The sequence below is a fragment of the Phaseolus vulgaris genome, chromosome 6 (assembly GCF_051622355.1).
Source record: "Phaseolus vulgaris cultivar YP4 chromosome 6, ASM5162235v1, whole genome shotgun sequence".
NCBI lineage: Eukaryota > Viridiplantae > Streptophyta > Magnoliopsida > Fabales > Fabaceae > Phaseolus > Phaseolus vulgaris.
Window position 1 is genome coordinate 20,394,883 of NC_143503.1, and position 23,151 is coordinate 20,418,033.

The 23,151-nt window shown below is 33.8% G+C and overlaps 1 protein-coding gene across 1 annotated transcript; it reads right to left on the reverse strand.

Moving 5' to 3' along the window:
- Positions 1–6,290: 6,290 nt before the first annotated feature.
- Positions 6,291–18,511, reverse strand: LOC137831183 (DNA polymerase I A, chloroplastic/mitochondrial). The gene is made up of 12 exons (XM_068638758.2): positions 18,143–18,511; positions 16,132–16,876; positions 15,700–15,891; positions 14,471–15,150; positions 13,818–14,256; positions 13,415–13,510; positions 12,263–12,355; positions 11,993–12,187; positions 10,666–10,758; positions 10,348–10,560; positions 9,584–9,673; positions 6,291–6,916 (listed from the first exon to the last, which is right to left on the reverse strand). Exons 1-12 carry the CDS (start codon positions 18,253–18,255, stop codon positions 6,755–6,757), a joined length of 3,111 nt encoding a protein of 1,036 aa, XP_068494859.2. The 5' UTR covers positions 18,256–18,511; the 3' UTR covers positions 6,291–6,754.
- Between the last annotated feature and the right edge of the window lie 4,640 nt (positions 18,512–23,151).

Consider the following 23,151-nt stretch of genomic DNA (forward strand, 5'->3'; position numbering starts at 1 on the left):
ATGCTGGTCGAGCTTAACATCCAGGATGAACAGGTCATGGATCAATGCTACGACTTTTTATGTGAAATCCTGTCAGAGTTAAGCAACTATTTGAGATGCCAAAGTGTCCCATGACAAAGTTGTTTGCATTTATGACTAGGCATTGATTTGATGTCTCTGACTTCGCGTTAATTTCATGTCTTTCACTTATATGTTGTGCTTCTATTTTCTTTCAGTTGTTGTCTAATTTGTCTGTGTATGTGTTATTGGACAATTATTATTAAAACTTCTACTATTCTATTTGAGGACTTATGGTATTGTATTTTCATTGGTAATGTAATATTTTGTTTATGAAGTTCTAGTATTGTATTTGATAACTTCTATTATTTTGTTTAAGATATTTTCATGACTTTCGTTTACTTAAATATGTGTTTCATATTTGATGTCATGAACATTTCATTCTTTTTATACAAGGTTATAATTGTATTATCCATGACATCATCATCCATGAAACGTCAAAGAACCCACCAACACAACATGATGCAGTTCCTCCTACCCAAAGAACGAGGATTCAAGACGTTCTTGATTATTCAAGACACTTTAGTACAAAACTTTAGACAGTGGTCTATGAAAAAATGTTTCACAAAAGACCACTCTTATCACCAAAAGCTATACATTTTCCATTTTTCATGGCACCGGGGTTTGAATACCAGAACCATATAAATTTCCAAGGATTACAACATTTTCTTGGAATGAAACTTCCTTATTATGAGGACTTACTGAAAGTATTTTATACAAATATAAAGTTCACTCCTATTGGTGACCTTTCTATTGAGATTTGTTGAAACCGAATTGAAATAAGACAAATGGATTGGATGAATATTGCGTTAAGTTAAGTTAACAAATGGATTGGATGATGGCGTTAAGTTAACTCTTGGAACGAGCCCTATGGAAGTAAATTTTGATCAAGCACTGACATTATCATCCATGATTCATGAAGATATACAAGTTTAAAATGTAAAAAATGTAGGTAGTCTGAATATGAATGATAAACTATTACATTACACATGAGTGCACATGTTGTGCCATCGTGACAACAACTTTGCACCATTATTGAATGAAGATATTTTCATGTTGTGGTGCATAAAAAATAATATATTGATTAACTGACCACATTACATCATGCAATACATGATGAAATGTTGGGATAACAACATGCCTTTGTCATATGACATTTTGATAACACAGATCATGTAGGTGTATGGCTTGGACTTGTCTAACGATGCAACAATAATGTTAGAAGAGAATGTTATTGCTTTGAATGCAACTTTTATAATATTTTATTTATATTATGCATAAATCAAATTTAGGCTCCATTACCTTCAATTTCTGCGTATCACACATCATCATTGTCTAGTTGTACCGGTTGTGGTGTGCAAAAACATTGTACTCTTAACCATGCTGGTGGGAGAGCAAGTGACTTCGTTGCACCTATTAGTGATTGTGTAGATTTTGATGTTTTGAGAACAACTGAAAAAAATTTCGGAAAACAATTTTGGGATTGTCCTAAGTACTAGGTATAATTTATTTAACTAGGTTTGATGTAAACTTAAAAATGCTATTTTAAAGTTATTCATTGTTCAATTTTAAAGAGTAACATGGTTCTAGGCTATAATTTTTTTCAAATGGTACATTGAAGACGTTGGCGATGAAAGACATGCAATTATCGTTAGACAAAGCAATAAGATGTCTTCTAGAATTTTTTTTGAAGGTTTTCACAAGAAGGATTCAAATGTTATTAGTGAGGATGTATTTTTTTTTTTTCTAATTAACATTATTATGTTTATAATTTTGTCATAATTTCAAAATCACAAAGAAATTAACATGTATTTATACCTCTCTAGATTAAATGTAATAACTTTATATATTTTTACTTTCAATGAATGACTACTTAATGTTCATCCTATGTATAATATATATATATATGAAATATATATATATATATATAATATATATATAATATATGTATATATAATATAATATAAATTAAAGAATCATAAATAATATTAAAATGATCTAAATACATTAATTTACCTAACCAAATTAATTTAAATTAATAAAATAAAAAATAATATAATTATATTTAAAATTTTAATTTTATTTATTTTTTAAATTTTATATTATTTTATTATTTTATTTATTGTTAAATATTATGAGATATAATTAAATATTATGAGATATTATAGATATTGTTAGATATTTCAATTTATGTAATAGACTTAGTCCATATGTTTTTTTTTTTCTATATAAACATAACCTTATGTGTTCAATATACAGAAGAAATTTATCCTATTATTTCTTTTTCTTTAATATGGTATCTAGAGCATATGGTTAGGGTTCAATTTTTATTGGTGAACTCACTCTTCATTAGAATTTTCCAGCCATCGTCCCACCGCCTCGCTAGATCCACCACTATCACCACCTCAACCGCCGCTGGAAACTCGTCAGAGCCGCCACTGAAATCGTTCTCGTAATTGTCGTCGGAGACGCTGCCAGAGCCTTCATCATTGTTGTTGCCGCCAATTGACCAGTGACTGGATTAGTCCTTATCATCTATGGCTCCTTCATTCCCTCTTCCGCTTTTACTGCCACTATGGCTTCTTCCATTGTCATTATGCCGAATCTATCTATTTATACTAATTATGTCAATGTTCATTTCTCCATTGACAAATTGGATGGAACCAATTATGACACTTGGGTCTCAAATATTAAATCAAGGTTATGTTGATCATCTTACCCGTCCCAATGTTGTTGAAAATGAGGTTTCCTGTTGGTTTAAAATTGATGTTCAATTATGCATTGTTATCAAATCTATCGTTCACTCATCTTTAAAACAAATTTTTCGTACTTGTGAGGCATTCAAAAGTTTGGGAAGAAGCAAAATTATTATACACCAATGATACTTAACGTCTTTATGGTGTGTGTCAAAATCTCCTCACAATTGTTGCTCCCAAACATCTTGATGGTACAATGGCGGAATATCTGGGTAAACTGATGTTCTTCTTCACGATTTTAATGAGTTATTACCTCCTGCCCCCACTCCTTCTCAAGAACTAGAACATAGATCCAAGTTCTTCATGTTATTCGATTTATATGGTCTTCCTGATGATTATTCTCATGTCCGTGATCAAATTTTAGGATCTCCTATCATGCCCAAATTGACTTCCACTTGTTCTACCCTTTATCAAATTCCAGGTAAACACACCACTGATACGTCTCATGTTGATGACTTTTGTACTTTAGTCTCTCAGCATAATGATCGCACTCGCCCTCACAAGCCGGTTTTATGAGGTTGAGTTAGGCTTAAAGTCCACTTCTTAAAATGGACGTGAGTATCTTTCTCATTCTTTTAAAAATTTTATGGCTTCTCATGGTATTCTCCATCAAACTTCATGTGCTTATACACTTCAACAAAATGGGGTAGTTGAGCGCAAGAATAGACATTTTGTTGAAACAACTCGTACTATTTTAATCCTCGGTGATGTTGTTCTTAGTACATGTTATCTCATTAATCACATGTCATCTTTAGTTTTAGATGACAAAATTCCTCATTCTATTTTATTTCCACATGACCCTCTTCAGTCTTTACCTCCCAAAGTTTTTGGGTCCAAATGCTTTGTTCATAATTTTAGTCCTAGTCTTGATAAATTATCTCCTAAGTCACACAAATGTGTCTTTTTAGGGTTCACTAGATCATAAAAAGGATATAAATGTTTTTCACCTTTTCTAAATCGTTATTTTATTTCAACATCTTCAGTGAATCTTCTTTTTACTTTAAGTCTTATCCTTCTCCTTCTATGTCTTCAACTAATCAAGTTAATATTCCTCTTGTTGTGCCTAGTGCACCTAAAGATTCACCACCGCCACCAACTCTTCAGGTGTATAGTCGTCGTCAAACGTCTCATCGTCCATCAGATGACTCTCTTCTAGTGACAACACCTCATCCCCCTCCGGATCTGATAATTTAACCTTCGACAGTTGAACATGATCTTCCTATTGTTATCCATAAAGGTATACGTTCTACCCGTAATCCCTCTCCACATTATACTGCTTTGAGTTACTATAGACTATCTCAACCCTTTTATAGTTGTCTTTTCTATTTCTTCTGTATCCATTCCAAAATATGTAGGTGATGCCTTAGCTCATTCTATTTGGTGTTAGGTCATGCTTGATGAAATGAATGCGCCTTAAAATAATGGAAATTGGAAACTTGTTCCTTTACAATCTAGGAAACTTGTTGTTGGTTGCAGGTGGATTTTTGCTATCAAAGTTGGTCTTGATGGTACTATTAATCGTCTTAAAGCTCGTCTTGTGGCTAAGGATTATACCCAAAATTTTGGTTTAGACTATCGTGATATTTTTTCTCCAGTGGCAAAGATGGCTTTTGTTCGCTTATTCATAGCCATGACTGCTCTTCAACAATGGTCTCTTTATCAACTAGATGTCAAAAATGTCTTTCTTAATGTGGATTTGCAGGAAGAAACTTATATGGAGCAACCTTTTGATTTTGTTGCTCAAAGGAAGTCTTCTAGATTGGTACGTCGTCTTCTCAAATCCTTATATGGCCTTAACCAGTCTCCAAGGGCTTTGTTTGGAAAATTTAGCAATGTTGTTCAACAGGTTGGTATGACTCGTAGTGAAGCAGATCATTCTGTTTTTTATCGTCATTCGAGTGTTGGGTGTATCTATCTTGTAGTATATGTTGATAACATTGTTCTAACAGGCAGTGATCACTATGACATCTCACAAGTAAAACAACACCTTTATCAACACTTTCAGACCAAAGATCTTGACAAACTCAGATATTTCTTGGGGATTGAGGTAGCACAATCCAATACTGATATTGTTACCTATCAAAGAAAATATGCATTAGATATTTTGGAGGAAATTGGGTTGATGAATTCAAAATTTGTTGATACTTCCACGGATCCCAATGTCAAACTTGTACCCAATCAGGGGGAGCCTCTTTCAGATCTTGAGAAATACAAAAGATTAGTTGAAAAATTGAACTATCTCACTGTTACTCGTCCTAATATTTCCTTTGCAATCAATATGGTGAGTCAATTTCTTAATTCTCCATGTGAAGATTATTGGAATACAGTCATTCGTATACTGAAGTACATTAAAGACTCTCCTGGAAAAGGTTTGTTATACGATCATAATAATCATACTAAAATTGTTTGTTATTCAGATACTAATTGGGAAAGATCTCCATCTGATAAAAGATCAACTACCGGTTATTGTGTCTCCATTGGAGATAACTTGATCTCTTAGAAGAGCAAGAAACAAAGTGTTGTGTTTGATCTAGTGCAAAAACAAAATATAGAGCTATGGCTATGGCTTCTTCCTTATGAGCTTATTTGGCTTAAATAGTTACTTAAAAGAATTGCAATTTCATGAGGTCACTCAAGTGACACTTATATGTGATAATCAATTTGTTCTTCTTATTAGCTCAAATCTTGTTTTTCATGAAAGAACCAAACATATTAAGATTGATTGTCATTTTATTTGAAAAAAGATTATATTGAGAGACATCAAGACCAAGTTTGTTAATTCAAATAATCAATTAGCAGATATTTTTACTAAACTTTTACGAGAGCCTAAAATTGATTACATTTGTAACAAATTGGGTACATATGATCTATGTGCACCAACTTGAGGGGGAGTGTTAGATATTATGAGATATTATAGATATTGTTAGATAATTCTATTTATGTAATAGGCTTAGCCCATATGTTTCTTTTTCTATATAAACTTAACCTTGTGTGTTCAATATACACAAGAGATTTACCCTATTATTTCTTTCCCTTTAATATTTATAATGGAAATTTTACATTATTTTAATTAACTATAATGTGCACAAAATTAATTGTTACTTATTTTATCTTTTTTTATATACAAGGATAAATTTGTAATCTTATATTTTACACAATTATAAATAATTCAAAATATTCTTACAACCATCACATCACTCACATACTTTAATAAACTTTCCTCACACATTCACTTTATTTATTATACCCTAATCTAAACACCCTCAACTTTCCACTCTTTGATCCAAACAAAGCATAAAAGCCTTCTAGTGACAGAAAAGTTATGAACAAATTCTATCAATTTTCTTATTAAAAAAGATTTTCCTATACAAAAAAAAAACAAGTTAAAAGTTAAATTAAGGATTTAGGGACCAAAAAAAAGCCACACTAAAAATCCTACATCAATTTTTTTACCTAAACACTTGTTGCTGCATGATGTAAATGAAATAGAAATTTTGTATTTTATATACAATATACACATGATACAGTTGCACACAAAGCCATGATGCCATAATGTTACATGATGCATACAAATGATACACCAAGAATCATAATAAACAGATAACAGAAGCAGTCAAATGGCTAACACCAGGGCTTTGCCCCTTAGTTTCTTCCTTCAAAGACACAAATGCTATGCACAACAAAACATCAGTATGGAATTACTCTTCCCAGAACATCAAGGGCCTCTATAGAAATGAAGGAAGATAACCTCAAGGGCAATTCCTTTGCCATGGAAAAAGAAGCACAGAAGTAGCAGCCTCTTCTGTTTTACAGTTACCAAAGGAATCATGCTGCCAAGAAAACACCTCAATCCAATCATGGATGGCCTTTGTATGAAATCAAGGGTGCAAAATTACCCCACCACACCAATTCATCACCTTTAATATTGTATGACTAGCCATCTATTTTGCAGCATACCAGTTTTGAGCACACTTGGCATCGACAGAGAGGCCGACCTTGAGAAAGTTCTCACCGTTGAAGGGTTTTTCCATGCACTCAACAACTATGGCCTTTGCAACCTCAGCTGACTCTGTTGGTCCTTCCAATATGACCTCATCATGAACCTGATTTGCCATAGCCAAAAATCTTAGTTAACATTGAGAAGTGAAACATCACACTGGAATGGATTGACAAAGGGTAATAGAGATATGAAAGTAATACAAACAAAGAAGATGACATCATGAGAAGTTAATGAAAAAAAGGGAGGATTAAGAGACGTATTATTTAAGCAATCTACACCATCCATGGTTAGGAAGCTCAATGCTCATGACATTCACATATTAAAGATCAGAAAATGAGGAATTGAAGAGCGTGTTAAAATGGAAAAATGTCAAAGCAACCAATGTATAAACTGGAATATTAGGCTAAACGGAAAATACATCAATCAAGATGCCACGAATTATCTTTATTTCAAAAGAATAATTTGTATAGCTTTTCATTCAACAGCCGGTTGCTTAAGCAGACTACTTGGAGCATTTTGCTTCACCATTCAAAGATTGGAATAATGAATTTTAATGCAATTGAGTAGGTAAGTATCAAAGAGCTTGCTTTGGTAATACAGCTTTTATAAAGCCTTTACAAAACAGAAATCACAAAATTAACTCCTACAAAACAGCCACTTTAAACAAACAGAAAACTACTGCCTATTAACTAGCCACAACGTTACAGACCAAGTCATACTGCCTATTAATCAGCTATAACGTTACAGACCAAGCATCTGTTTACTCAAGTCGTCGAACTCCAAGCATGCTTCTGAATTTCACTAATTGATCTAGCTTAATTGGTTTAGTCATTATGTCTGCTACTTGATCTTCAGTTCCACAAAACACTAACCTCACAATCCCATTAGTTGACAAATTATGCAAGTAATGGTACCTGACATCAATATGTTTTGTCCTTCGATGCATAACTGGATTCTTGGACAATTTTATTGTTGAACTACTTTCACACTCGCTTGCTTAGAACACCCAGCTCCTTCAGAATTCCCGTAAGCCAAACTCCATGACATGCACTGGCAGCCACATTTTCAGCTTCTGTAGATGATAGTGTTACAATTCCCTGCTTCCTTGAACTCCAACATATTGCTGCTCCATTTAAAAAGAAAACATAGCCTGAAGTGCTCTTCCTGTCATCAATATCTCGCGCATAATCATTGTCCGTGTATCCCAACAGATTTACATCCTTACTCCGTTTGTAATAAACTCCAACATCTAATGTACCTTTTAAATATCTCAGTACCCTTTTAGCAATCAGCATATGTTCTTCTTTGGGATCAGCCATATAATGAGAAATCAAACAAACCACAAACATTAAATCGAGACGAGTTACCGTGAGGTACATTAAGCATCCTACTAGTTGTTTGTACAATGTTGCATCGACACTTTTACCGCCTGACTTTGACAAGAAGGTGTTAGGGACTATCAGATTCTTTACTGCATTACAATTCGACATATTGAGGTTTATCAAAACGAAGGAGGAATTCATTTGTGCCAAAAGAAGTATGCTAAAGGTTCAATATGTCGAATTGTAATGCAGTAAAGAATTTGATAGTCCCTGGCACCTTCTTGTCAAAGTCAGGCGATAAAAGTGTCGATGCAACATTGTACAAACAACTAGTAGGATGCTTAATGTACCTCACGGTAACTCGTTCCGATTTAATGTTTGTGGTTTGTTTGATTTCTCGTTATATGGCTGATCCCAAAGAAGAACATATGCTGATTGCTAAAAGGGTACTGAGATATTTAAAAGGTACATTAGATGTTGGAGTTTATTACAATGGAGTAAGAATGTAAATCTGTTGGGATACACAGACAGTGATTATGCGCGAGATATTGACGACAGGAAGAGCACTTCAGGCTATGTTTTCTTTTTAAATGGAGCAGCAATATGTTGGAGTTCAAGGAAGCAGGGAATTGTAACACTATCATCTACAGAAGCTGAAAATGTGGCTGCCACTGCAAGTGCATGTCATGGAGTTTGGCTTACAGGAATTCTGAAGGAGTTGGGTGTTCTAAGCAGCAAGTGTATCGATATCATGTGTGACAATAGTTCAGCAATAAAATTGTCCAAGAATCCAGTTATGCATCGAAGGACAAAACATATTGATGTCAGGTACCATTACTTGCGTAATTTGTCAATTAATGGGACTATGAGGTTAGTGTTTTGTGGAACTGAAGATCAAGTAGCAGACATAATGACTAAACAAATTAAGCTAGATCAATTTGTGAAATTCAGAAGCATGCTTGGAGTTCGACGACTTGAGTAAACTGATGTTGTTTCAGCATACTTCAGTTTACGGGGAGGAATTTGTTGGAGTTTCTGACTTGGTCTGTAACGTTATAGCTGATTAATAGGCAGTATGACTTGGTCTGTAACGTTGTGGCTAGTTAATAGGCAATAGTTTTCTGTTTGTTTAAAGTGGCTGTTTTGTAGGAGTTAATTTTGTGATTTCTGTTTTGTAAAGGCTTTATAAAAGCCGTAGTTATCTTTCAATAAATATATCAGTTTCCTCATCCAACAGTAACACAAACAATCACTTTTTTCACTGATCAATAGAAATTATATTCCACAGTTAATGATTCTTTAATTTCACTGATACTTGTCCATGCCCTATTCTCTCAAAAAGTGAATAAATATATTATTGAAATCAAACCTGTGTGAATATACTTGAATGAAACTTGACAAAAAGTGAACACAAAAAAAAGCAGAAAATTCTAGACATAAATATTAACCTGTAGAAGTAACTTCCATCCAAGCTCCTTCAACTTCTTATTTTTGGATATTTGTAACATGGCACACATAGCAACATCTGCTGCACTACCCTGTAATATTTGACAAATCAGAAGAGCCAGAAAAAAAGGCATGAAGGTGGATATGGATAAAAAACTTTATGGATTGAAGGAAGAATAATATAAATCTGTTGCCAATAGAAAAACACCATCAATTACTCTCCAAAACTGTTTATTAACATGGAGGCTTACATTTAGAGGAGAAGCCACTCTGTGGAACTCCACACACACACTCACACCAATGGCATGTCTGGTGAGAATATTGTTTATTATTTTATTTTATACATGGAAATTTTTGCTTTAATATACTAGAGTAACAGCTGACAAGACTAATGCAATCTGTGTACTTCTCTAAATCGATAGGAAATTAAGAACAATGCAATTAGCCTCCAATATAATTTTATTCACAGCTTTATATGAATTATCATTTTAATATAAACTTTGATTTGTGATGTTTTCACAAGCCTAATGTGACCCATTTTCTCACCGCTCACTGTTGTTCTTAGAGGGAAAAAGTTTCCAAGAGATCTGAATGTAACCGATTATATGGTGAACCCACTATAGCAAGAACAAGTCACCTTTTTTAGATGGTAGAACTGCTATAAGCGAATTGGTACATTATACATCTACTATAAGTAACCATCAAAATTGAGACAGAAAGGGAGTATGGCAGGCTATTGTATAAAAGTATTTGAAAGATCAAGGACCTGGACTGGTGTATTAATAGCAGCTCGCTCAATATGACCTTTATGGTAGCTGTGATCTGGGTCTATCTTCGGAAACCTCCGGGCTCGCCCTAACAATGTGTGAACCCGTTGGAATTCACAAGCTTCTTTTTTACGTTCTTCTTGCCATTTCAGCACTTCTTTTCTGTCATTGTACCAAAGGTCAACTGTTCTCCTAGCCTCTTTCACAGAAACCTGAGAAAAAAATATATGTAACCTTCTTCGGACAACTAAATCAATAATGAAGAGGACTTGTAAACTATTTAAGCCCTTCATAATAAGCTACAAAATTCAAGGTACCTTCCAATCCTTTGATAGCCCAACTGGAGTCTTTCCATACGCAATTGAGAAGTTAAGCATTTTGGCTTTTCTTCTTTCAGAAGCAAAGGCATCCTGAAATGAAAAAGAAATGTCAAAAATAGATAAATGGTACGCTATTTTAAGATCAACCAATGAGCAGATGATTATATTTTTGTTTAAATCTTGATTCCAAATTTACTATGTATCATGCCTGTGTTCTATAAGTTTATAGAACTGGAGCTGGCTACAAGAAGCTTAACTAAACCTCAAATCTTAATTATTAAATACATCTCAGACATCCCCAAACTCTGATGAATTTTTCGGTGTAACTGTTTGGAACCCCACAATATATAGACCACAAACACATGTGCCCAATGTCGGATGATTTCCCTCACAACAGTACAAGCAGTAGCTGCTCTTTCTTTGCATAAATTCCTGAATTCTGGGTTTTGCTCTAATATTTAAAATGTCCCTCTTAGAAAGTGGACTTTAAACTTAACTCAACCCCACAAAATCAACTTATAAGATGAATTTTGCATCTGCTTATATACTATAATTTAGTCATATTTTTAGTCCATGTAGATCTCCAATAATTCGTCTACTTGGGTTAACATAAAGCAAAACATTATTAATAATATTGTGATATGAGAGAATTTATTTCCCTAATCTCATCCATAAATTTTCTTGATAACTGCTACACAAGGTGGCAGCCAATACATGGAAACTGTTTTCTTTCCCTTTTGGGAGGGAGGGATTCACTTTTGTACCTGATCCATCCATTACGATATTTAACCATGCTTAATGAAACACCATGCAATTATTTTTAAATTGATTTAGGGGTGCCTTTGATGGGCCTCTTCAGGGGCTACCTTAATTCAGCCTCACAGGTGGTGATTTAGCCCTACATCTACAAGAGATGTGGCTTAAGTAGAGCATTTAAAAGGCTTGGACAGTCCGTACTGTACAAACTGGTTTTGTAATTCCTTCCACTACTGGGCCCCATTCTCTTTCTCATTCCCCCCACTACTGGGCCCCACTCTCTTTCTCATTCTCTTCACTACTGAACTACACTCCCTTTCTCCTAGTGAAGACTTGCCATATATTAGGCCCATAAACATCTTGTTGATGTCTAGGAGTCCTATCATAAATGAAGAAAGAAAATAGCCTTTAAATTTAACATGTCTTAATTGTATCATGTGTTCATTACTGACATACAATGAGCTACAACATAATGAGATATACCAAACTAACAAAATATTTTTGGGTATCTAACAGCAAGGCTATTAGTGCTTATGGTCCACTTTAAATAGATCCAAAGACAATTTACCTTCAGGAGAGGAACTGGGGGTTTGTCTTCACCAGGCTGAGGATGCCACTCAAGAAGCACTTCCTTTCTCTCAACTGCTTCACGAATATATGGGTACATATTCATTGCAGTTCTCGAATGAAAATCTCCACCAGCTTCAAAGGCTTCCAACATGCTCTTACAGTTAGCAAGATGTGCAAGAATCCTAAGCTCCAACTGCAACCATATGCAACTCCGTCAACAGAAGGAAATTTCTTGTAACTAGTTCAATTAGATAAGTAAATACCTAACCTGTCCATAATCAGCAACTATAAGAGAATTCCCTGGAGCGGCTATGAATGCTTGACGGATTTTGTAACGGTCCTTTTCCAAAGCAGGTTGGTTCTAGTTTATGAATTATATATGTTAGATTAAATAAAAAAAATTTAAAATCCAATGATTTATCTACAGTATGCAATACCCATACTATAATTTCAAAGTTCAAATTAAAAATCAATTAGATTCATAATTCATTGTAAGTGGTTAATGTACATGAAAAATGAGTTTACTTAGTGTATAAAACAACTCATATCTTAACCTGACAGTTTAAACTTTTGAGATGAATCATGACATGGTATTAGGGCCTCAATGACCAAGTGGTCTAGAGTTGGATCCCTGGCACTCCCATTCTTCTAACAAAAATGTTGAATTTCAGCACAGGTAGGCTTGTGCATTTTTCATACTTCAAGCCCAAATGGGACTTGTCCGAGAGAGCACATGTATAATAAGAACATTTATGTATTTTCACCAAATAGGTTAAGCTTTGGAATAATTTATTCATAACAAAATACAGAAAAAACAAGATAATATACAGTCCGTAGGAAGGATAAAAGAACTTTTACTAAAATGAGAGAGTTCATGAACTAAACTTACAGCAAACAGGAAAACTTTGGCACATTTTTATCTAAAATAATAGGCTTAGATTAACATTTATTTCATATCAATCCTGATAGATAGCTGTTTAGTCTTTTGCCAATAATGAGCTGTTCTATTGCTACACTAAGAATTTAGCATTGTCAAGAACCAACTGTTCTAAAAGCTTAAACTATTAGGTGAGGATATATATTGAACTTGGCTTGTCATACTACGTCCATTGAGCCTGAAGCATGGACAATGCACAGGTCAACCATGTACCTTGCTTAAAAATAAACATTGTTTGAAGAATTAATCAAACTCCTCCTAACTACTTCGTCATAGAGGCTTTTATATCATATCAAGGACCATTTCTCCTAAATGCACGTATTATTAAGTGAAGCCACATAAATGACTTCATAACTTATAAACATAAAAAGATAGAACTACCATCATCAATAAATAAATAAATACATAGATGAAGTATTGAAAAAAAATGGCATTTAAAAATTTCAAGTAAACAAACAGCTAAGTCTCAAAAGTTATCAGAACCTGCAGATTTGGCCTTCTTGCTGACAGGCGTCCAGTCTCCGTGTTGATATTTATGGAACAATGAATTCGATCATCCTTTCCTGATATGTTGTGCCCCTGCCATTGAGAACAGATTAATATAACATAGAGTATACATACATAACCAACAAACTTGAATACATACACAATCTATAATATACCAACAACCCCCTTTAAGTTAATGCAAGCATTGGATTAATCAAGTAATCGCAAATCTCATCCTCTCTCTTGCTCTAGCATACATAAACAAAAACTAGCGCACTATTTATATTGCAGTATCAATACATTGATGCCTGGGTAAGCAAAGTTTATAGGGTAACATCAAAATCAATAACCACACCAGACAAGGGATATTCAAAATAAAAAATTTAAAAAGGAATATTACCTGCAGGGGAAGGATGAAGTTAGAGATCAAAGAATTGATTGAACAGACTTCACATAAAGCAGCAATGGCATGGCAAGCCTCTCTACCCTCTTCCTCTGTAGGAAAACAGGAAAAAGCTGTTCCGTAAGCAGATTTGTCTATTTCTTTGGGTAAAACTTCACTTTGAGAAGGATTTCCATCTTCAACATCAAGATCCACATCACAAGCCTCATTGAAGTCATATTCAGCAGAAACTTTGCCAGCCAGGACTTTTAAAGCATCACCACTAACTGACGGCCAACCACTTGGTGTGTACATCTCTACATTCAGGTTGTATCCAATGCTATTCAACTTAATATCACAAAATTTTGTGGGAGCTTTCTTGCCTTCTGCAATCACTTTATCAACATTGGGAATTTTGAAAATCCGCTCAGTTGGAATTGCCTCATCAGGGTTTTTTCTGTAATGAATAATGTAGCACGAGAAAATGATAAACTATAACGATATCAACATAATGAATATGTCTAGTACTTTTACAAAGCATGTTTCAGTATAGTTCAGATTGCATGATATCATTCACCAAAGAAAAGATTGTGAGGTATCAATTTCAACTTCAAAATTATCAATTTGTTAAGGTAGAAACATGCTCCACACAAGATTTAAATGATGAGCACCTGTTAATGGTGCCACCAAAGAGCAGTACACGTAATTGTGCATCACTTCCAACATTCATATACTTGGCATCAGGACAATATCTCGATGCCCATTTTCGGAATCTATTAACAGCTGCCTCTTGCTCGACTTTGGCCACATCTTCTATGCCTTTAAGATATAACCGATCAACTAACATTCCCTCTGATTCCATTTTGACTAGAAGCTCACCAAATGGCTGCAAATATTCCTGGTAGAAATCATACATGTTTTTGTGTAAAACAGGTACTCCATCAAGATTCCAAGGCATGTTTGTAAGATGACTTTTTAGGCTCTCATAAAGCTTTAGAGTGCTTCTAGCATCTAAGACAGAGTAACATATCCAAGGTATTCGTTCATCTCTCTGCAGCACATCAACAGGAGCAATGGTAGTCATTTTACCCTCAGATCCATCTACCTTCACCTTTTTCTGGCCAAATATAGTTGTCATGGACACCTTACCAATCAAATCCTTTTCATGGTCCAGTTTAGCCCTACACATTACCTCTCTGTCACCTGTAAGTCCTTCAAGAGAATAACCACCAACCCAGCGCCTGGATGAATCCCACAACCGTGCCATGTGCATTGTATCGGCATGAAATCCAGAAACCTTAAATCCATAGTTTTGTATAACATGACAGTCAAAGCTATAGTTATGCCAGACCTACAGAATGCACCAACGAATTGATTACTTCAAAATTTATTTTGAATCCCATGTCGCAAACCCAAAAGTAATATAAAGCCATCTTTTGTTTATGAAGCTAGAATTATGCACTTGGATAACCTTTTTAAAATCTAATTTATATGAAATATTCTTTTAAAGCTTTTTTTGGAAGCTAGTAAGCTACTGCTTTGAATTTCAGAAAAAAAAAAACATTTCAGCATCCCTTGTTAATAGGGTAAGAATAAATGACTTTGAAAGTGAAATGTTTTTACTTTTTCATCAAATAAAATTAATTCTAGTTGTTTAACCTATCAAACTTTTAAAAAAAAATCCTGCATTTACACTTCAAAAGAGATTCTACTCTACCAAACAAAATCAATTATTCTAAACTTATATAATATTATTCCCAAACACAAATCAAATTTATTTAATATCAATTCTTCAAAAATCAACTTTTGTAAAATATAAGCCAAAACAGGCCTTAAAAGGTGCACATCAAGAGGAGTGATAGGATTTAAAGCAAAAAAGGGTCCAGTAAGAGAAGGTTACCTTTTTTATGGATGAATCTTGAAAAAAATCAGCAAACTTATTAAAGATCTCTTTGCCTCCACCATCAAGAACATCTACCCAAATACATGACTTTCCACCTCCAAAATCAGCCTCTGGACCTGAATAAATACTGAAGCATATTATCTCCCCATGATCTACAGGTGTTTCTTGTTTGACATCTATCTTGGCCACCTTGGACAACATTAAAAGTTGATACATTATTTCAAGATTTATGAAATGTCCATGAGATTCATACTGATACAATAGCTAATATGCACTCAATTGAAGAAATGGCTTAAGAATATAATATATCACTTCAATGTGTATGATTTTTCAAAAGGACAAATTCATTGAACTTGACAAGAATTTAGATGTACACTGCTGCAATCAAGGAACAACCATAATATATGCTAAAACAGACAAGAATTGTACCTCAGTATCACATGCATGAATAAAATGCCTGTAATTTACTGTAAGCATCTTAGCAACTTCCTCAGCAAGAGAAATATTATTAACAACCAATATGTCTTCATAGATACTACAAAGCCTGCCTCGAAGTTTTAATTGTTCAGAGCTACGTGCTTTTTTAACAGATGTTGCATTAGCTTCATCCTTTGCAGTTGTATCCAAATCGAAATTGTCTTTAACTCTATCAACCTTCTCCTTATGGATCTCTGATGGAGGTACCTTTAACAGGCTGTCCACCCTTTTGGTGTCTGTCAACCCTTTTGAGTTGTTTAATTTAGAATGTTTAACAGAAGGCAAGGCAGGTTCATCAAGTTCCTGCTGCACATTTGTGTGCTTTGTATTCCAAGAAACAGCCTGTTTCTGACCAGTTGAAGTAGCTGCATTTGACGCAATCCTGAACTTATTCTGCGACTGTATTTCCATTTTACGTGTAGATAATTTATTCCGTTCCTCAACCCAGTATTGCATAGCAGGGGTTGTGGGAAATCGAGCCAACTCTTCTTCATTTCTCCTTTCCTCCAACATGCCATATGACATGTGTGAAAATTTCTTAACTGAAATATTTACTGGAGATTTATAGCTATACTCCACGTCCTTAAATTTATTCAACCCAAAAGGTGTTCTCTTTAGGCAGGAATAACCTTTTCTGAAAGACAAGGCACTGTGTCGAAGGATATTGTTGGCGATCAGGATTGATTGGATTTTTCTTCTGCAGATCATATCATGCAAAAAAAATTAAAAGAAAAATAAATAAAAAAGATACCAATGAATGGAATATAAAGGCATATTTAGCTTTTCAGTTTAGCAAGAAGAAGAAACGGTACAAGAACAATCAAGAAAAAAAATCTCCCATAGGTGTGAGCTAAAGCAATACATATTTTGACTTTTGAAATGTCACAAATAATATTAAAAAATACCCATTATCATATGCAGTTGCCAACGTACTCCACATTTACATATAGTTAGTCCCAGGATCATATGCAGTTGCCAGCTTTTATGTGAGATTATGTAAACATTATGGGAGTTGATCACCGGTATCAAACCAGGAAGGTACAAGAACCTTTCCACTATGGAAGTCAACAATTAACACAAACAATTTTAGCTTACTCTTTGTTTGATCAGTAATGCAAGATATAGAATTCCAAATAAAAAAGAGTGCAGATGAGAAAACAATTCGAAGACCATAGAACCTTAATATCATTTACCTACCCCTTCATGATTTAGAACTTACCCTTCATCTTTTAGTAACTTGCCATTCAATGATGAAATTTTTACGTTAATTAAACTTTTTAGTCACTGGTGTCGAAAGCTTAGCAAATAAAAAATTTGAAAACTACTATCAAGACACAAGCAGCCTTGAGTGAAATTTACACGGTGACGCCCCTACGAGTTTTCAATTATACTTTTGTGAAAATCTTTTATGCCCTTTAAAGTGAAAACCACGTTCAACCACTGGCAATACCTGAACCATCTATAAACTGAACATTCACAATAACAAAGTCACAATGTACAACCTTACCAAAATGCTTCCGAGGCCATTTTCTGAACACACTGACACACAAATACACTCCACAAAACCCTTTCACAATCAAATCAAACTGCTACTGCACCTTTAATAAATACCTCCCCTCACCCCTCTTATCAATTCAGAAACACAAGTGGAAACTAGACACTCCACAAAACACCGGAAACGATAAACAAAACCATACTAAACACTTCAAACTTAATCCCCTGAAACGCACTATTCCCTATATCAAAAGTTCAAACGCAAAGAAAAACCAAAACCATCAAACACAAGACAGTTCAGCTGAACAGTACTCCAGACAGCAAAGCAAATTCTTCAAGCCATCTAACAAAGCAACCAAAACAAGAAAAACACACTGTGCACACACCAACAACAAACAACTTAACACCACCACAAAGACAAAAGCGACACCCAATGGAGAAAAGATGAAAACTTTGAAGGAAGAACAACCTGGGGTGTGGTGATTGAGAGGGAGCCAAAAGGGACAGTGAAGAGAGAGCAGTACGGAAGTGGCGGGAACAAGAGGGGCAATATAAAGGGGTGGTCTGAGAAGAGACACCCATGGTGGCAATCACGCCCACAAGCCTCCCCAGCTTTGAGCCTTTGTGTTGGGGCAGTGGAAAAAGGTAAATAAGAGTGTCAGGGCCTTTTTTGAGTTGGAAGAACACAAGTGAGTCTGCGAGTGAAGAGTTTATAAGGGAAAAGAGGGCAAAAAGGGTTGCAAGTGAGAGAGAGAGAGGCCATAAACCCTGAAGCTTTGAAAATTCATGCAAGTGCAGAACAGAGAATGATGGGAACAAAAAAATACAAAAGGAAAATAACGTTGGAAAGGGTAAATGTTTTTTATGTTGTTTTTATATTAAAAATTAAGGAGCAGATACGTTCGATTCGGGTTAGGTTATTATAGTGCTTGCTCAACACTAAATATTTTGTCTACTTCCTAAGATTTATTTATTTGACATGAATAAGCCATGTCTCCTAAAAAATTAAGGAACTAAAAATGATTTAAGGAATTATTTTTATATTTTTTCAACACAAATATATATAGTTGAATCTAAAATGATATACTTCTTTCGGTCTTAAATCTACATATAATCTGTTATAACAAGAGTTCTAGAGTATAAAAAAGAAACCTAAGAGAAAAAAATATAAATATCATGGGTTATAATAAGAATTTGAGAGCATAAAAAAGAGATCGAAGAGAAAAAAAAAAGTAAGAGAAGATGTTTAAAAAGTGAGATTCAATCTTAGGTCGCAACTATTTAGGCATGAATTTGCAACTTTTGTTAGTGGTGGACTTAGCAACGGGAGACTTTTCCTTTTGAAACATCAGTGATAAAATATGACAATCTCCTAAATATTGCAAACGGGGAAAGAAAAAGAAAAGAAGAATTTTTTTTTACATAATGTAATACATTAGTTGATATAACAAACTTTATGAATCAATCATTGAGAAAACTCGTGTACTAATTTAGGATTTATTCATAGAGAATTATTTTATTGATATAATACACTTTCATATAGTTTGTTCTTAAAATTCTTTATGAATAGGTATAGTTTACTTATGTATAGTTTTTGTTAACATATGAGTTTCGGTCTAGTTTCCTCATAGTTTTATTATATTTTCTTTTTTTCTTTTTTTCTTTTTTTCTTTTTTTCTTTTTTTCTTTTTTAATAATATTTTTTCGTGTAATGGCAGATGATTGTTGTTACTTGAGGTGTCACCATAGCTGAGATGTCAAGTTGCATAGTGATGCCTAACATGGAAGCTTAATAATAATATAGTTGGTGTGACAAGTTAAATGAATAAAAAACATTTAGGATGTGTAATGGTTAATCAATCACAATATACCTCCATGTGTCTTGTGCTTACTAAACCATGTGCAAGCTTGATATTCAAGATACTCTAAAGATTTTTAAGATCTAATACAAGTGTCCCCACTTGACATCATATAGACGATTTCATTAAATGTATGATACAAATCATACATTGCCTATAAGGAATATGAAATTATTAACAACTTTGTTAGAAGTTAAACTTCCTCGTACTTCACAGAATTTAACTACAAAGTTTATTATCTCAATAATGCAATATTTAGAACTTTGACACACCAGAGGAGTAGACAAAATTGTTTTAAATCAATCTTAAAGCTAGCAGAACTAACTAGTGACTTGTTTTTTATTCATTTGAAACTTATTCATGTGATCTATAATCATAAAGATTGGATTTTCATCACTTGTTTGTTTTAAATTAACTTGGGTCTCAATTTCCTTGATGTTTCTAAAAATCATGTTTCTCCAAAGGGATTTTGTTGAAGAATCTGCTAAATTTTTTTCTAAGTTATTATAATCAAAGAATATTGTTCAACTTTTTAGCAATTGTTTTATCAAATTATGACTCAACCCTATGTGTCTGTTTTTCCTTTGTAAGTTTTGTTTTTAGTTATAATTATTGTTGATTAGCAATCACAATGATTTTGAAAAAGTTTTTCAACCACCCAATTTCACTCTAAATTATTTCAAGGTCAACAAGTTTTTGTTCCATTGTTGATCTTCCAATAAGTGTTAGCCACTTGTGAATTTTGTCTCAGGGTACAAGTTAAGGTACGAGTTAGCTTCAGGGTTGAAGATTAACTTCCATAAGTCTATGTTGGCAGGAATAAATGTTGAAAGGAACTCTCTTGTCTACTATGCAAAGACTTTAAATTGCACTCAAATGTGACTACCTTTTAAGTATCTGGGGATTGAAGTGGGGGGCAACCCAAGAAAGAAACATTTTTGGCAGCCAATTCTAAATAAATTCAATGCTAGACTAAATGCGTGGAAGGGGAGATTTTTGTCGTTGGCAGGAAGAATTTGTTTAATCAAGTTGGTGTTTACAACTTTACCTATTTTCTATCTTTCCTTTTTTAAAGCTCCTGCATCGGTATGTAAAAGTATCACTAGTATTCAAAGGAGGTTTTTGTGGGGTTGGGGGAAGGACAACAGAGCGATATCATGGGTAAGTTGGGAAAACCTCTGTAAATCTAAGGATGAGGGTGGGTTAGGGCTTAAAAATATACGAAAGTTTAATTATGCTCTCTTGGCTAAATGGAGATGGTGTTTGGTGAGTGAAGAAATAGGAAAGTGGAGGCATGCTCGGTTTGTATGGGAATTTGCTCAAGAGGAAGATCTCTTAAGAGTCATATCCGGGGTCAACTTGAATAAGAAGGTTAACGATGTACATGTTTGGGGAAGAGAAAAGACAAGACTTTTCACTGTGAAATCAATGTATGAATGTTTAGTCAATGACGTTAGTGGTACCCATGTTGCTCTTTTCAAACACTTTTGGAAGAGTAAAGCTATGCCCAATGTGTTGATCACTGCTTCGAGGGTTTTGATGGATAGAATGCCAACAAGAGTGCGTTTAATTAGGAGAAGGGTGGCAACAAATACATCTTCTTGTGCAATGTACTAGGATGCAGATGAAACATCTCATCATTTGTTTCTGGAGTGTAAGTATGCACAGTGTGTATGGTCATTGTGCCTAAGATGGATTGGCATATTGTTTGTACAACATAAGGACTTGAGGATTCACTATGAGAACTTCCATTTAATACACGTTAGTATGTGGGCATTTATAATAAGGTGTATCTGGGAATAAAGAAACAGTGTTGTCTTCAAACAAAAGGTAGTTGACTCGAAGGAAATTTTTCATTTGGCACAACTTAAATTGTGGTTATGGATGAAATATAGGGTGCAACCATTCAACCATTCTTTCTCGAATTAGGTGTTAAACCCTCTCATTTATATCAAAAGGTATAGGTAATCGAGGAATGGTGTGTTTTTAGCTTGTAGATGCTACTAGGAGGCTGGGTTATCTGGACAGAAGAATAAGATTATGGGTGGTGTTTTCGGTGTAGGGTGGTTGTTTAGGATCTGAAGTAGGCCTAGATTGCAAGCCAATGACAATATATTCTGTTGTGATGTAACGTTAGGCAGCATTTGATTATTAGGTTTGTGTCTGGGCAAATAGAGAAGGGGAGGAAGCAAGGTGTTTTGGCCAAGTTCTGCTTTAAGTCAGATGCGACTTTGCTGGTTTTTTTAGTGCAACTTGTGGATGCAGGGATGTCAGAATGTAGAACTTTGTGGTTGCTGGTATGGTTTATGCAACACATATAGTTAGTACACAGATCTTGCTTCTATGGATGGTTTTGTGTGCATGGTTCTGGGGCTTGTTTATCTAGGCCTGTCTGGGTTATGTTTGAGATGGTCAAGGAGAACTGGACTTTAGAAGAATCAGATACAGAAAGCTTTACGATCTAAGAAGATCCTTGAATGCAGGGTCTGGCGTTTCTTGCAATTTGTTATGGCACTGTTGGTCAGGTTGGCCTAATGCATTGCTCTATTAGTTTGTGGGGAGGCCTATGTCTTTTCTCTTTATATTGTAATACTAGAAGAATGTATCCTAGGTGGACGATCTTTTGATATTTGTATAAGAGTTGAGACACTTTTAATCCCTTTTAATTATATAATTCTTTACCGATAAAGAAAATATTGAACACAAATATTATTATTTATCTTATAATTCATTAATTGTTACTTGTACATAGTAACTTCAATGTCAAAATATATTTGTAGTTACCTTATTTTTTAATATTGAGATTGAGAAGTGATCGGGAACTAAAAACTTTCAAATATAAAGATTGATAAATAACAAATACATAATCCTCCTTATGACAACATTTAAAAAACTTATCTTAAAAAACCAACTATTAAAAAACAATAAACATTAAATACTCTAACAAACATATATTTGTATAGTTAGGAATATGTCTATATTCGAATTTCTAATTTTGAACATTTTTTAAATAGTATTTTTTAGTCCGGTACATGAAATATACTAAATGAGTAAAAAAAAAATTGTGTTTTTTTATTTAAATAACTTAACTTTTTATTTTTTTTTCTTCTCTTTAATAAAAGTAGAGGCAAATACAATTTATGAAAATTTTAATATTAAAAATAAATAATTTAATCTACATACACAATTAAAATAATTTCACATGATCATTATAAAAAAACTAGTGGAAATACACGTTTTTTCGCGACTCTTTATATGATTTTTTAATTAAAATAATACAGTTTATTTTTTTAAAAGAGAAAATTAAGTGAAGGAGAATTTTTAAAGAGAAAATGTTTATTTTCTCATTTTCATCTCATCTACTTTTTCATCCAATTCCTTATAGTTATGCATAAAATATTGTTCTTCTTCCTTTATCTCTCCTCTTCTATCATATATATTCATATTTTGAACTACAGTTTTTAAAATAAAAATTATAAAACAAAAACTTTATTTTTTAGGTTAAATTTTAAAGAATATTTTAAACAAATGGTTCAATAATCCATTTTTAGTTTTGAGTATGACAGTTACTAAATCTCAAAATTAATTCTTTCAATAACTAAAACAAAATGATCAAGCA